The sequence below is a fragment of the Dermacentor albipictus genome, chromosome 10 (assembly GCF_038994185.2).
Source record: "Dermacentor albipictus isolate Rhodes 1998 colony chromosome 10, USDA_Dalb.pri_finalv2, whole genome shotgun sequence".
In the NCBI taxonomy this organism is placed as follows: Eukaryota; Metazoa; Arthropoda; class Arachnida; order Ixodida; family Ixodidae; genus Dermacentor; species Dermacentor albipictus.
The window spans coordinates 64,571,841-64,588,003 of NC_091830.1; the positions used below are offsets into that span (position 1 = coordinate 64,571,841).

The 16,163-nt window shown below is 48.9% G+C and overlaps 1 protein-coding gene and 2 non-coding genes across 3 annotated transcripts in view; 2 read left to right on the forward strand and 1 right to left on the reverse strand.

The window, feature by feature from the left end:
- LOC135904182 (telomerase reverse transcriptase-like) overlaps positions 1 to 15,435 on the reverse strand; it is a 62,670-nt gene extending 47,235 nt beyond the window's left edge. The window contains exon 1 of the mRNA XM_065434812.1: positions 15,280 to 15,435. Coding sequence (XP_065290884.1) covers positions 15,280 to 15,353 — 74 coding nt within the window. The 5' untranslated portion in view covers positions 15,354 to 15,435. The remainder of the gene's footprint in view (positions 1 to 15,279) is intronic.
- TRNAR-CCU (transfer RNA arginine (anticodon CCU)) lies at positions 3,997 to 4,069 on the forward strand. Its single transcript has one exon. It is a non-coding gene; the product is annotated as a tRNA-Arg (tRNA).
- A 309-nt stretch (positions 15,436 to 15,744) lies between the features above and the next one.
- TRNAR-CCU (transfer RNA arginine (anticodon CCU)) lies at positions 15,745 to 15,817 on the forward strand. Its single transcript has one exon. It is a non-coding gene; the product is annotated as a tRNA-Arg (tRNA).
- The last annotated feature ends 346 nt before the right edge of the window (positions 15,818 to 16,163 follow it).

Below are 16,163 nucleotides of genomic sequence, written 5' to 3' on the forward strand. Positions count from 1 at the left end.
TGTATACTAATGTCTACAAATAGGCTCTACAGCAATCTCAGCAGTATACAACTTCAGTGCCTTATATCAAACGCAGCTACGTATTATCCTCCGGTACCTGCGCTTGGTTACAGCGTACACGGGTTGGGCCCAGATTAACGATGTTTGTCTATTGTTAATCTATAGACACGCAATACCACGACAACTCAGAGGCAGACCAGGTGGTGAATTCACCACCTGGTCTGCCGGCTTTCGCGACTTATTCACCACCTTTGCCACATCATCACCATCTGACCTTCACCAGCTGGTCTCGCGAAGTGTACGTCCGGGAAGCAGCCAGGATTAGGGCCTTCGGGTGCCTGGAAGACCTTTGTGACTCGGACGTTGCCTGTTCCGCCGCGATCCTCGTTCGGTGCAGCTGCACCGAATGACGACTAGCAGTCTGCACGGTTTGCCCGCCGCGCCGGGGTTGCACGCGGTGCCGGTCGCGCATGAACCAGTGCCATATCATCGCCTTCGCAGAGGGCGGGGAGTATGGGAACTCGGCATTACATATTATCGGCTTTCTTATATAGACATTCAATACACCAGGAGAGAAAAAGAAATAGAAACCTTAGCCGACTATTATTATTAACTGTCTAATATAGAGAGTCTATAGACAGAGTATGGACAAAAATAAATAGAGACTGTATCGGCTTTCGTCTATAGGTAGTCTATATGGAGGGGAAGCAGACAAAAAAGAAAGAAACACCTTATCGACTTTTTTCTATAGACCGTCCATAATCTACGAGTAGACGAAAACAAATAGAAACCTTATCGACTTTCGTCTTTAGAAAGTCTGTAGACAAAGTATGGACAAAAATAGATAGAGACCGTATCCACTTTCGTCTATAGGTAGTCCATAGAGGGGAAGGATAAAAAAAAACACCTTATCGACTTTTTTCTGTAGACTGTCTATAGACTGCGAGTAGACAAAAAGAAATAGAAACCTTATCGACTTTCGTCTATAGAAAGTCTATAGACAAAGTATAGCCGCCGTGGTTGCTCAGTGGCTATGGCGTTAGGCTGCTGAGCACGAGGTCGCGGGATCGAATCCCGGCCACGGCGGACGCATTTCGATGGGGGCGAAATGCGAAAACACCGGTGTACTTAGATTTAGGTGCACGTTAAAGAACCCCAGGTGGTCGAAATTTCCGCAATCCTCCACTACGGCGTGCCTCATAATCAGAAAGTGGTTTTGGCACGTAAAACCCCATACTTTAATTTAAGTTTATAGACAAAGTATGGACAAAAATAGATAGAGACCGTAATCCACTTTTGTCTATAGGTAGACCATAGAGGGGAAGGATACAATAAAGAAACTAACTCCTTATCGACTTTTTTCTATAAACTGTCTATAGACTGCGAGTAGACAAAAGAAATAGAAACCTTATCGACTTTCGTCTATAGAAAGTCTATAGACAAAGTATGGACAAAAATAGATAGAAGCTGTATCGACTTTCGTCTATAAGTAGTCCATAGAGGGGAAGTAGGCAAAAAAGAGCAAACACCTTATCGACTTTTTTCTATAGACCGTCTATAGACTGCGTATAGACAAAAAGAAATAGAAACTTTATCGACTTTCGTCTATAGACAGTCTACAGACTTTGTATCAACAAAAGGCCAAATCTATAGAAAGGAAAGGTCGTCTATAAGAAGTCTATAGACTTTCTATAGACAGTCTAAAGTCATTTTTGTAAGGGGTAGGCACTACAGAAAAGAGGGGTAGAACAGAACACGATATGCACTACAATAACAAGAAAAGTTTAACAGTTGGCACGACTGTGAAGACCACTGCGTTTACGTGCGCGTAATCGCAGTGGATTGTACATAGAACAATGATAATAAACTCAGAACGAACAATAATAAACTCAGAAGAACAATGATAATAAACTCAGAAAATTTTCCTGTGTTGTGGCAAGTGCGCGAATTAAAACGGTAACGCTGCGAATTGTATCATGAGCGCGTAAAGCCAAAAAAAGAAAAAGAGCTGTTCTTGACCGACTGGAGTTTCATAGAAATGCAAAACACCCGAGTCACGTTGGGCTCAATACCTTGAGGCAGCGGAAACAAGAAGTACACATTTAATGGCACAGAAAACCGTATATCCCACATGCTCCTCGCACATAGCCACCGTCGTGACGGTTTACATAGTTCTGAAGGGGTAAGAGACACCAGATCTTACCAAGGAAAACAAAGGAGACATAGAAGGAAAGCAGCGGCAATGCGAGATATGGAAATTCAAGGCGTGAGCAAAATGGGAACAAGGTGAAAGCGTGAGCCAACGTTTCGACAAGTGGACTTGTCTTTTTCAAGGAGATATATGATAGACATATGTCAAGCTGCTACTTAGCAGCTTTTCGTTTTTGTCCTCACGCTCGTTATGTGCAGGTGATGTAATGAATGTAAAAAAGAATTGATTGATTGATATATTTATTTATTTATTTATTTATTTATTTATTTATTGAGCGAGCGAGCGAGTGGGTGAGTGAGTGAGTGAGTGAGTGAGTGAGTGAGTGAGTGAGTGAGTGAGTGAGTGAGTGAGTGAGTGAGTGAGCGAGTGAGTGAGTGAGTGAGTGAGTGAGTGAGTGAGTGAGTGAGTGAGTGAGTGAGTGAGTGAGTGAGTGAGTGAGTGAGTGAGTGAGTGAGGCTCGCGCAATCTCGTATCGCTTTCTCAGAAAACGCACGCGCGCCGACTTCAATTATCCGCTCACCTCCATCAGGCTAAGGTGAGATCATGTGTAAATTATCATATTGAACTAATGTTCCGTTCGCGCTTTCAGTAGAAAGTTTTGCATTACTGGCGCATAATAATTCCCCCAGAAAGCGAAAACGGCACTTTTCTGCGTTGCACAGAACGTCGTCCGCTTCGGGAAGCCAAGGAGGCACTTAATGGCGGCGCGGTCAAGTGTTCAAACATGGCAGCGTCCATGCCACGGCGCTATAAACCGTCTGTACGGAACATGACGCTGATGGCAAAAATTTGCCTCGAGTGACCGTACAATTATAATCACATTTGCTGACATTTTTGCTGACGAATGCTGACAAGAAAAGTGTCCACCAACTAGAGCCTAACAGCTTCGCTGTAAAACTGCCTCAAGTAAGAACAGATGAGGATCTAGGTAAAGACGAACCTATGAAGTAAACATGACCTCTCTCTCTCTCCCTCTCGCTGGATGTCATATTTCTGTGCCGACAATCTAGCTTATCCAAAACAAGAAAATTATCTGAAGGAAAGGAAGGAGTGCATAAACGGAGAGTTCTTAAACGTCGTATGCACATGGAACAATCTATGAACAATTTTGGCGTCGCTGACGTTACGAAGATACGGCGACGCTGTGCTCACATTCCGTGCTGACAAAAAAAGAAAGAAAATCTTTACTCAAGAACTAGGTCATCACTAGCCACCTACACGCCCGCTCAGTCCGATTCAAACTGCCCGCCAAACTTCCCGCCAAACTCATTTTGGCGCGAAACTCTCGATACTTCGGCTACGCCTGTTGCAGTACCCACCTTGGAACCGGTACAGACGTCGTAGGTGCACTTTTCTCGGTGCTGTCTGGACAAGCATTCTTCACCCCTTGCATCTGCGCCGAATTATCGCCACGATGAGGCAGTAGAAACAGTGATGATTCTCAGTACGGCAGTTGCAAGGAGCACGGTGGACAGGCCAGCAGCAGGGTGACAGCAACGTCAAAAATCGGCAACGTGCCAAGCAGGCGCGTATCATGGCGGAGTTTCGAAATGGATTCATAGATGGCGCTACCTGTCTGGTCGCTGGTGCGGTTGGGTGACTTTCGCTGCTTGCGATGCATTCGGGAGCGGCGGCCGCGGCGGTCGAGGGCTTTTCTGAATTCGGTTGAAAATTTTTGCCATAAAATTTGCACGGCAATCCACCTGTTCACAATCCTACAAAGGTTATGCGTTATGAGATTTTTTTGTCTGTCTTGGCGGTCCGTAGCGGTTGCTAGAACGTTCGCCCTCGTGGCCTAACAGATAAGGCATCGGTCTCCTAAACCGGGGATTGCGGGTTCGAATCCCGCCGAGGGTACAGTACACTAGGCTGACTTGTTTTGTAAATACAAGCTACACAAACTTGCATTCCCAATATGTTTTACAGCTCTTGAATCCCTTTCGCCTAGGTGTGGGATGTCGGGTTCCCTTGGAAATCTGTCAATGCAAGATTTAGTACCAGTTCAACCCCACACCCTAAACAAACGTTTACATGTTCTGTTGACGATGTTGTCCTTATAATTATCTTTTGAGCAGGTATGTTTGAAAAGTGAAATTTTCAGTCCGAATCAATTAAGAATATTCTAGAAAATAGACCTCTAGATGTTGAACCGAAAGAATATATTGTGGTTTCTCACTAAAGTCAATGATGATGTTTGAGCAGGGCCTGTTTGATTTTTTAAAAATGACGCTTACGTAAATGTCATGCGGAAGGTGTTTCATATCGTGAGAAGCCAACTAACAAAGACACAGAGGAAAACACAGGGGAAAATATTTGTACTTACTGATTGAATTGAAGAAATGATAAATTAATGGCAGTGAAAGTGGATGAAAAAAATTTGCCGCAGGTGGGGAACGATCCCACGTCTTCGCATTACGCGTGCTATGCTCTAACCAAGTGAGCTACCGCGGCTTTTTTTTTATTATTATTACTCCGCGCCTTCCTTACTTTTTTTTTAACATAGCAGGTACCAGCGTTATTTTTTTTTTGCAGCTTTTCTAACACACACACAGAGGGAATCGCACATCATTTAAGTACCCGTCTTTGCTGCAGACGCTTTTGCCACACCTGCCATCTCTAGCTAAAGCCTTCTTCGCCACCCAACAGCGCACATGCAAAAGCATCGCAAAAGTGCGTCCACGCAGGTTTCGCGTTTTCTTAAAGCTATAGGACGTAGTCAGTTCGTAATCTCCGAATTGCATACAAACCGAGTAATATCAGGCTTTCAACAATGCTGTTATCTTTGTCATCTTCCAGTGTCAGAAATTTGACGTTATCCCAATTTCGGCGCGGTTTCTCCACCCACTCTCTTGAGTATTTATGTAATCACTACTAGAACTAACCTTGGGAGTGTTAGCCAGCGCCACTACTCACAAGCCTTGGCGGCGGATGTGGAACATCCTTTCTGCCACTCACTTCGCGAGTACGTCATCTTTCGGGTCTTTCTGACCAGTTGTCTTCACCCAGAAAGATCACGTACTCGTGACGCCTGCTGCAAAGGGATGTTCCACTTCCGCCGCCAATGTTTGTGATTGGTGGCGCTGGCTAACACTCCCAAGGTTAGTTCTTCTAGTAACAGGGGATGGCACCGCGGTAGTCCAATTGGTTAGAGCATAGCACGCGTAATGCGAAGGCGTGGGATCATTCCCCATCCGCGGAAAGTTGTTTTTTCATCCACTTTCACTGCCATTAATTTATCATTTATTATATTCAGTTAGTGAGTACAAGTAATTTCCCTTATATTTTCCTCGGTGTCTTTCTTAGTTGGCGTCTCATGATCTGATTAATGAAAATCGGGCCCCATGGTTAACCCCCTTTCTTCTCGTTCTTAGTTGGTGTATGTAATACCTTTCACAGTCCGGGAAAGTGAGGATCTATTTACAAACTGCTTTCAGAAGCACGTACGTAGTGCGGTGCTGAGCTCTTTCAAGGAGGCAAGTGTGATACCCCAACATCGCCGATTTTGTTGAAGAAATGCAAACATGGTGAGACTCAGCCGCACTGGCTTTCGGGATATAAATTTAGAAATATTAAATTATGACGTATAGGTGAAAGCGAGTGAAATATATGGAGATAGTTGTATTATCATTTATTCTGGTAGCATTAAAGGGAATAATATCACGATATATGAAACACGGCGAGCGAGGAATCAAATTGGTGATGCAATTAACAATAAAATCGATTGGAAATTCAAATCTCTTTCTCTATCTCAGTTCTCCATAACGAGGCGTCCATCCCTGCGTGAGTGTACCAGCACAGTAGAGCCCAAAGCAGTCGCGCAGGAGGGCTCAAAGGCAGGCCGAGCTGTCGCACTGCAATTTGCGAGGACATTTCCCTCAGGTAAGAGAATGAACATCCGCAGCCCAGTAAGCAGTGTTCAATCGCTTCTAATTTGACCCAAAACTTACTAAGGAGAAATGACACATAGACCAGATCGGTGGACGTCTCATTATTTGCTGCTTCTTAAAATTAGCATTCTTAATGTATACTGAACCTAATTTATGTTCTGAAAGGGATCGAATGCTTCCTAACCAACCACACCCAGACTGTAATAGCCAATGATTCTGCATCCCCGCCCTGTAGTGTGATGCCAGGTGTTCCTCATGGCTCTTGGGCCCGTTACTATTCCTGATATATATCAACGACTCGCTACTGTAATTAAAAGTTCGATTAACCTATTTACTCTTATTCTACAGTCGGGTTTAGATAATGTTTTATGCGAAGCATATTACGAGGGCTCAACCCAGCTCCTCAGGCGCGGCGGTGACCATGAAATCACGTGACACCGTGACGTCACGACAGAGGAGAACCGGCGCTCCAACTCCCGCCGTCGCTCGCGGCGTCGCGCCCCGCATCGGACGCGGTGCGCGTCGAGCAACGCAGCGTTCGGCGCGACAACGAAATGTGCGCCTGAGCAAGCGCCGCACGCCTGAGCCGACGCCGACGACACCGGCTTTTCTGCGACACGAGCTCCTTAACGCTGTCGCGTTAAAATAAAGGCTAGTATGCTTCGCATCCTGGGCTTAACCTTAGCTAAGCCACAGCCATTTTTTTTTAAAACCAACTCAGTGCTAAACTTTGTCTTCTACGGGTCGCTCAATCTCACCTATTCATTTGTACTCATATTCATCTTATTCATTGTGCCCATACCCTCTGTAACGCCCTTTTGGGGCCTGTGAATAGTGAAATAAATAAATAGTAAATAAATAAATTTAGGGGTGGGACACGAAATCGTAGTCTCGTCAATGTGACATCCATGTTTCTTGATTTGCAATTTTTTTCTGCTCCGAGGGAATATAGTAACTAGTGTTGCAATTCAGCGGGAGATGTTCACGGGAGTTCAGCGGGAGATGTTCGGTCAAGTTCACCTTATGAACTTGACCGAAGTGACGAAGCCCACGCGCGTAGTTGGAAGGTGTGTAAACACAAGGCCTGCCAGGGAAGCCTTGGCCAAACCTGTCTGCCCACTGCTTTCAGAACCGCTATCCTCGACCCTTCTTTCTTGGGTGTCCCCCTGCCTGCGCCCACATCAGCGTGTGAGCAGTTCGTTTCGCGCGTTGCTCGGTGTCGCCAACGTGACCGCCTCAACACCGACGCCAGTCAACAAGACCGCCAAATTCGCTATGATGCATCTCACCGTGTCGTTTCCATCCACAATGGAGACGAAGTGTTACTTTGGATCTCATCCCGCGCTCCTGGATTGTGCGAGAAATTTCAGTCCCGTTTTAACGGGCCCCACATTGTTCGAGAACAGACTTCTCCAGTTAACTATCGTGTCACTCCAGTTGTTCCGACTTTGGACGGCCGCTGCCGTTCCACAAAGATTGTGCATGTTTCGCGTTTAAACCTTTCATACGGTGTTTCCCGCCATAACCAGCGGCCAGGTTGGCTCATTTCACGCGCGTGCGAAACTGTGTGAGCATTATATTACCCCTTCATCTTCTTCATCTGTATATATTCATCATCATGGCCAGCGTCATCGTCTTCAGCGCTCTACCGGCGCAATAAACCGTTGAGGCTTAACAGCTGTCTCGGACGACTGTCGGACGAGAGCACGGGCCAGCTACTAACCTATTTCATGCCCGATCCCAACTCTTACAGCGCCATATGTAAACGAAAACAGCAGCAAGAGGGAGAAGGAACCTTTCCTTAGTCACAGAAAGAAAATTTTCATCATCATAATAAATACACATGTAATAAATACACATGCGCCTATACTTTCTCGTCAGCTAGTCCCTAGGATAGTGGGTGTCCGCCTTTGTTTGGACGCAAGAACAAGATCAAATCGCACGCCATCTGCGCGCGGCGGTGGCGCGAGCCACAGAAGAAGAATCGCCGGCGCCGCGGTCAGCCACCCAAGGCACCGCGCCGCCATGTCCGTTGTTGCCGCCAGTCTCCGTCGCTGCGACGACTTCGAGGGGTACGACGGCGGGGAGGCCAGCGTCGCGGACTCCTCGCGGTCGGAGGAGCTGTCGGGCTCGGCGTCGCCGCCGCCAGAGCCCAGATGCTCGACTGCCCGGGCACGGTCGCCGCCGCAGGTCCCGGCGGCCCGCTCCCCCAGCCGGCTGCCGTACGTGGTCGTGTGCAGCGTGGGTCTCCTCATCGTCATCGTGGGCGTCGCCGTCACCTCCTACAAGCTGCAAGCGGGAGGGGCCATCATGGCGCTGTTTAACAACTCCATGGCGATGATGTGGCGCGGCGGCAACGGCTCGGAGACCGGCGACGGCAGCATCCTAATCGGCGCGGACAGCCGGCACCTCGGCAGGCACGAGATCAAGCTGCTGCTGACCGAATCCAGCTGCCGGAGCGACGTGTGCGTCTGGGCAGAGAACTACCTTCGAGGCAGGCTGAACTCGAGCGTCAACCCGTGCTCCGACTTCTACGCGTACGTGTGCTCTAGGCACTGGATGTCGCGGGACTTGGAGGTGCAGTCGAGGGCCTACCGTGAGCGAACGGCCGGCATGATGATGATGGACGTCGAGAAGTTCTTCCGACAGTACCTCAAGGAGAACGAAGAACGCTACCATAAGTACCCGGGCGTGTTCCTACATCAAGCCATCTCGCTGCTGCCAAAGTGCCAGTCCGAAGAGAAGAACGACAAGAACCTCACGTCGCTCCGCAGCCTTCTGCAGGAGTATAACCTCGGCACCTGGCCGTACAAGAAGGCTCCGCGCGGTGCCAACATCGTCACCATCTCGGCGTTCGTTGATCGCGACCTCGGCGTCTTCGCTTTCGCCAGAGTTTTCCTGCGTAAATCCTTCGAGGACGATCGCGGCTACACGGTTCACATGGACGCGCCGAGCCTCACTCTCAAAAGATACAACCTGGCGCACCTCGACGAATCGCCGGAGAACTTCACTGAGAAGGTAGCTCTCGCGTTGTCGCTCCTCGACAAGAAGCAAGACGTATCGGAACAGGCGGAAGCGATAGCCTTTCTCGAGAAGAAACTCCAAAGCGTAATCGGTGCACCACATTTCGTCGATTTCCAGGACAGGCTCAAGCGCGTCGGACAACTTGACCGCAAGGGAAAGTGGGACTGGAAGGAGTACCTTACGATCCTTTTTCAAGACATCGAGACGTTTGACAACGACAAACAAGTGGCCGTCATGAACAATGAGTACATCAGTAAGCTGGCCGCCATCCTGAATGAGACAGATACATTGACTCTTCTGAACTACCTGGGCTACCGCCTCGTTGTGCACATGTCCCCACTTCTGGCCAAAGTTGCCAGCCCGTTGCTGCGCCTGAGTCATGACGACTACTTGGAGTTCGTTCCGGACCGGCTTCAGGCTTGCATGCACTTACTAGAACGACTCTACAAGCACGGCATGCGTTTTTTCGGCCGGATGACTTTCAGCAAGAACAACTCCACACTGCTTCTGAAGCACTATGACTACAGCATGAACAGCCTCGAAGTCCAGCTCAAGAGTAGCATGACGGATCGCCTCCTTTCCTCTTCTTCGTGGCTGGACCGTTCAGCGATCGGAATTGGCGTCGACAAGATCGAAAACATGCGTTTTATCTTCCTGGGCAGCTCAGACGACATCAACACCGTCGCGAGCTACTATAACTTCAACGCTCAGCCGTTGGACCCAAGTCACCTCGTCGAGAGCTTTCGTGACCTTCAGGCTAGCACTATGAACGTCTACTGGGAGACCAAGCCTCCCAAGGACGACCTCGACGCGAGATACGACCACACAGCCCTTACACCAGGACAAGAGTACTTCTTTGGCCGCAACGTGCTCTTCATTCCACACGCAAACATTGCCTTCCTCAACGACATCAGCAAGAGCATCGAACCGATACTATTCCCACTTGTCCTAGCTGAAGTCTTACGAGGCATGTTCGGGGCCATGGACCGGCGCGGCGCCTCCGTGGACCACAACCTCGCAGTGGCCACTTGGTGGAACTCTGATGAGATTAGCAAGTTCTCGCAGCTGGAGCTTTGCTTCCAGGACCAGTACTACGTCGAGATACGAGATCTCATTGGGGACAACTTTGAAGCCAAGATGAGGCTGGAAGAGAACATCGCCGACAACTCCGTCATCGGTCCGCTTCACGACATGTACATGAAGGTACTCATGTCGAAAGACGGGGCCCACAGGCTCAAGATCTCCGTGGACGAGAACCAGTTCGACATGGAACAGCTGTTCTTCATCCTCTACGCCGTGGGACTGTGCGACAATCCGAACCGCGATGTCTGGATACGTAAACTCAAGTTTGGCGAGATGCCTGCCAGGCTTCGGGTCAACATCCCGCTAATGAACTTCGCCAAGTTCACGACTGCCTTCGGCTGCGCGCCAGGCATGGCCATGAGCCCCGCTCGCAAGTGCGCTGTCTGGTGAACACGTGTCGCGCCAGGCGTCCAGTCGGCCAGAGAGGCCAGGACTGCTTTGGCATGTGAGACTAGATCACCGGGGTCAAAAGAACAGTGTCAGAAGTGATTTTTCTTTTTTCATTTGAATAAAATGGTGCTCTCAAACGGATTTTGCCGTAGATTGAGTAAACATGCACACCATTGGCTAGTTGGGGAGAAACTTAGTCGTAGGCAGGAATTGTTTTCAGGGGTCAATTTCGGGAGAGGTTCTGCAGAGGCAACAGCGGCCGTCTTGACAGACGTCTGTTTACTTAACTTCGCATGTGAATCGAGCAATTCGCTGATGTGTGATAGTGCAGCATCTGGTAGCAGGTGCGAACTCGCCGCGCAGCAGACGACGCGCCGGCCGCCGACAACTACGACGAGGTCTTCGAGGTCGAACACCTCGAAGGCCTCGTCGACGCAGTGCAAACCACTGCAACTAAACGTTGGCTATTTATTGGTGGCCTGCCTCCTTCATTTCTCGGCTAACGCCACAATACTAACGCATAAAACATCGCAGTTTCGCCTGAAATGCAGCTATATTAAAATTAGTAGACCATTATACGAAGTAAGTATAGTAGTTTTATTGGTCCTATAAACTTGGAAACATTCACTAACTGAATTAACAAGCATGGTGTCAGCGCGCACAGGCAAACACGAACACATCAAACTCGATGACTGCGAACACTCGCTGTTAAAACGCTTGCGTGAGCAATCTCGGCAGCAGCAGCGTGCGAAGTGACCTTCGTGCTGTCTATCGGCTTCAACGCAAACAGCGGCGAGAAAACAGCGCGCACCAAGGTATGTGCCGTCTACAGACCTCTTTCAAGATACGGCGCGCGGGGTCGCGCGCGCTGTAATATCTATGGCTGTACCTTGAAGGCACGCGAAGAGAGCCGACAATGAGGCTCTTGCATTGCCCAGGGGGCGCTGCGAAAATGGTGCTAAAAAGCGCCCTCTGTCCTCAACTGGGTAGTACCAAGCTCGGTCGTCTGCCTCGGAAAGCACGTTTACAATATGGACCCGCCACTTTCGTTTTTTTTTTTTGTACCGCAGCTTGCAGCGAATAGCGGGCGCCGAAGATGTTTTTCAGGGATGGCACGCTGCGTAAAGGCAATAACTTATGCAACGCCGAATACGTGTACGCCGTTCAAGAAATAAGCGGCGAAGTTTTAGCGCGGTGTCAATCGCAAGTGAAGCGAGTCGCGTACGAAGTTGAACTTCAGGTAAGGTTTGCACGCTCCTAGATTCAGGCGCACAAACGCGAGGAAATGCTTGCTATAAATGAATTCAAAGCAGCGATAAGCCGGCATCATATGTACGGAACTGCTCGAGCGCACGATCGTACGCGCCCCGACGGCAGCGGTCTTTCGACATGCCGCGAAACGGCGGGCCTCCTGCATTATTTGTTGACTGCATGCCGCTAGACAAGTAGTTATGCCTGCTGCACTGTAGTAGCGGCCATCTGTCCCTTTAGCAATTGATAAATAACTGATACAATGCTATGAGCTCGCAGTAACGTACGTACGAATCGCGCGAGCGCGTGCGCTGCTCGCTTGATGTAGCTTCTATTGACAGCGCTCGAACACCGATGTGCTGCAATCTACCTTGCTACGGTGCAACTACCTTACTGCGCTGCCTCAACGTACTGGCTTGAAGTCAAGGATAAGCACATTTAACTCTCTAACCTGTGCTCCTCGTAGTGGAGTAGTGAATTGTCACCGAATCAGAACGACCATTTGTGCTCATTTGCACGCACCGTTTCGCACGGGTAGAATTGTTAATTGTCGCTGTGGCCGGGTCTCGAATCGTGAATCACCAGCCATGCCTGCTGTTATGTCGGTCTGCCGTCAGGACTGTAGGAGCACAAGACCGAATTTTAAAACGCAGATAAGCAGGGTTCAAGACAGGCGAAGCAGTCAGCATGGCGCGAAGTTTCGCTTACCCAGCACGACAAACTGCAGATAACCTGCGCGCCCGACGCTCCGCTTCGTGAGGCCTTGAAGGAAAACGGTAGAATCTGATATTGGGATTCAGGCCTTCTTGTTCATGGCAGCCGACGACGCAGAAGTAACGACGGTAACGCTTTTTCGAGGCTGAGCTACGTCTCTCCGGATCGGCGTCGCCGATTCCTTCTGCTTCCAGCATTACGTCTCAGGGAGAATCCGTTTTCGTTAAATCATAGGGTGCGACGAGCTCGCAGCGTGGTCGGCGTGGTCTGTGAGAAGTGACGAGCCTTTTCGTACTCGCAACAGAGCAGAAAAAAAGTGCGAATCGACGCAAACCTCGGCCTAGAAACGTGCTTCGCCACAGCCAGGGCTGAGTACGACCCAAGCTGGTACGACTCAGAATTCGTTTCCCGAGCCGCCAGCAGGTGCCGCTACTATACCTCAAACTCCAGCGCAAGACGCCCATCGCGGCTCAATCTCGCGCGCGCGAAGGAAGAAAGCGGAGAGCAAACGCGCCGTCCTCCGTCGCGCGAAAGGCCGTGCATGCGGGGGATGGGAGAGACGGAGTGGGGGAGGGGCGGCGTTGTGCTCCGGCAGCAACTGCGCATTTCGCGACCGCGCGCAAGGGGAGCTGGCGATCGCGGCTGAATCTCGCGCGCCATATATGGAGGAAAGCGGGGAGGCAGCACGGGAGGGAGGGGGTCGGCTTCGACTCGGCTCATAAGTGCAATAGGAACGATTGAGTGTCCTCTCGTAGGTGATTTTGACGTCTCCGCACTCTCGTACTACAAAGTTTTCGCGTATTTTCACTCATATATTCGCTCGTATTCACTTATTTTCATTTCCTTCTTTCTTCCTTTCTTTCTTTTTTTTCTTTCTTTCTATCCGTCCGTCCGTCCGTGCGTCCGTACGCCCGCCCACCCGTCTGTCTGTCTGTCTGTCTGTCTGTCTGTCTGTCTGTCTGTCTGTCTGTCTGTCTGTCTGTCTGTTCAAGGCCCGTAGGCACTACAGAAAAGAGTGGTAGAACAGAACACGATATGCACTACAGTAACAGGAAAAGTTTAACAGTTGGCACGACTGTGAAGACCACTGCGTTTACGTGCGCGTAATCGCAGTGAATCGAAGCAAATTTTCCTGTGTTGTGGCAAGTGCGCCAATTAAAACGGTAACGCTGCGAATTGTATCATGAGCGCGCGTAAAGCCAAAAAAAAGAACTGTTCTTGACCGACTGGAGTTTCATAGAAATGCAAAACACCCGAGGCACGTTGGGCTCAGTGCCTTGAGGCAGCGGAAACAAGAGGTACACATTAAATGGCACAGAAAACCGTATACCCGACATGCTCCTCGCACATAGCCACCGTCGTGACGGTTTACATAGTTCTGAAGGGGTAAGAGACACCAGATCTTACCAAGAAAAACAAAGGAGACATACAGGGAATGCAGCGGCAAGGCGAGATATGGAAATTCAAGGCGTGAGCAAAATGGGAACAAGGTGAAAGCGTGAGCCAACGTTTCGACAAGTGGACTTGTCTTTTTCAAGGAGACATATCATAGACATATGTCAAGCTGCTACTTAGCAGCTTTTCGTTTTTGTCCTCGCGCTCGTTATGTGCAGATGATGTAATGGATGTAAAAAAGAATTTATTTGTTTATTTATTTATTTATTTATTTATTTATTTATTTATTTATTTATTTATTTATTTATTTATTGAGCGAGCGAGCGAGCGAGCGAGCGAGTGAGTGAGTGAGTGAGTGAGTGAGTGAGTGAGTGAGTGAGTGAGTGAGTGAGTGAGTGAGTGAGTGAGTGAGTGAGTGAGTGAGTGAGTGAGTGAGTGAGTGAGTGAGTGAGTGACTGAGGCTCGCGCAATCTTGTATCGCTTCGTCAGACGCACACGCGCAGACTTCAATTATCCGCTCACCTCCATCAGGCTAAAGTGAGATCATGTGTAAATTATCATGTTCAACTAATCTTCCGTTCGCGCTTTCAGTTGAAAGTTTTGCATTACTGGCGCATAATAATTCCCCCAGAAATTGAAAACGGCGCTTTTCTGCGTTGCACAGCACGTCGTCCGCTTTCGGGAACGGGAAGCCAAGGAGACACTTAATGGCGGCGCGGTCACGTGTTCAAACATGGCAGCGTCCATGCCACGGCGCTATAAACGGTCTGTACGGAACATGACGGTGAAGGTAACAATTCGCCTCGGGTGACCGTATAATTATAATCACATTTGCTGACATTTTTGCTGACGAATGCGGACAAGAAAAGTGCCCACCAACTAGAGGCTAACAGCTTCGCTGTAAAACTGGCTCATGTATGAACAGATGAGGATCCAGGTAAAGACGAACATATCATGTAAACATGACCTCTCTCTCTCCCTCTTGAAATGTCTCTGGATGTCATATTTCTGTGCCAACAATCTAGCTTATCCAAATCAAGAACATTTTCTCAAGGAAAGGAAGGAGTGCATAAACGGAGAGTAATTAAACGTTGTATGTACATGGAACAATCTATGAACAATTTTGGCGTCGCTGACGTTACGGAGATACGGCGACGCTGTGCTCACATTCCGTGCTGACAAAAAAAGAAAAAAAAATATTTACTCAAGAACTAGGTCATCACGAGCCACTTACACGCCCGCTCAGTCCGATTCAAACTGCCCGCCAAACTCATTTTGGCGCGAAACTCTCGATACTTCGGCTACGCCTGTTGCAGTACCCACCTTGGAACCGGTACAGACGTCGTAGGTGCATTTTTCTCGGTGCTGTCTGGATAAGCATTCTTCTCCCCTTGCATCTGCGCCGAATTATCGGCACACTGAGGCAGTAGAACCAATGATGATTCTCAGTACGGCAGTTGCAAGGAGCACGGTGGACAGGCCAGCAGCAGGGTAACAGCAACGTCAAAAATCGGCAACGTGCCAAGCGGGCGCGAATCATGACGGGGTTTCGAAAGCGATTCATAGATGGCGCTACCTGTCCGGTCGCTGGCCCGGCTGGGTGGAATTCCTGTTTTCGATGCATTCGAGAGCGGCGGCTGCGGCGGTCGAGGGCTTTTCTGAATTCGGTTGAAACATTTTTGCCATTATATTTGCACGGCAATCCACCTGTTAACAATTCTACAGAGGTTATGCTTTATGGGATTTTTTTGTCTGTCTTGCCGGTCCGTAGTGATTGACGGACCGTTCGCCCTCGTGGCCTAACGGATAAGGCATCGGTCTCCTAAACCGGGGATTGCGGGTTCGAATCCCGCCGAGGGTACTGTCACCTAGGCTGACTTGTTTTGTAAAAACAAGCTAGAGAAACTTGCATTTCCAAGGTGTTTCACAGCTCTTGAATCCTTCTCTCCGGGGTGTGGGGTTGCTTAGAATCTGTATATGCAAGGTTTAATGTCACTTCGACCCACATGCCAAACAAATGTTCACGTGTTTTGTTGACTATCTCGTCCTTATAATTATCTTTTGAGCAGGTATGTTTCCAAAGCGAAATTTTCGGTCCAAATCAAGAATGTTCAGGAAAAATGACCTCTAAATGTCGAATCTAAATAACATTTTGTGGTTTCTCAACAAAGAGAATTATGAAGTTGGAGCAGAGCCTGTCTGATAAA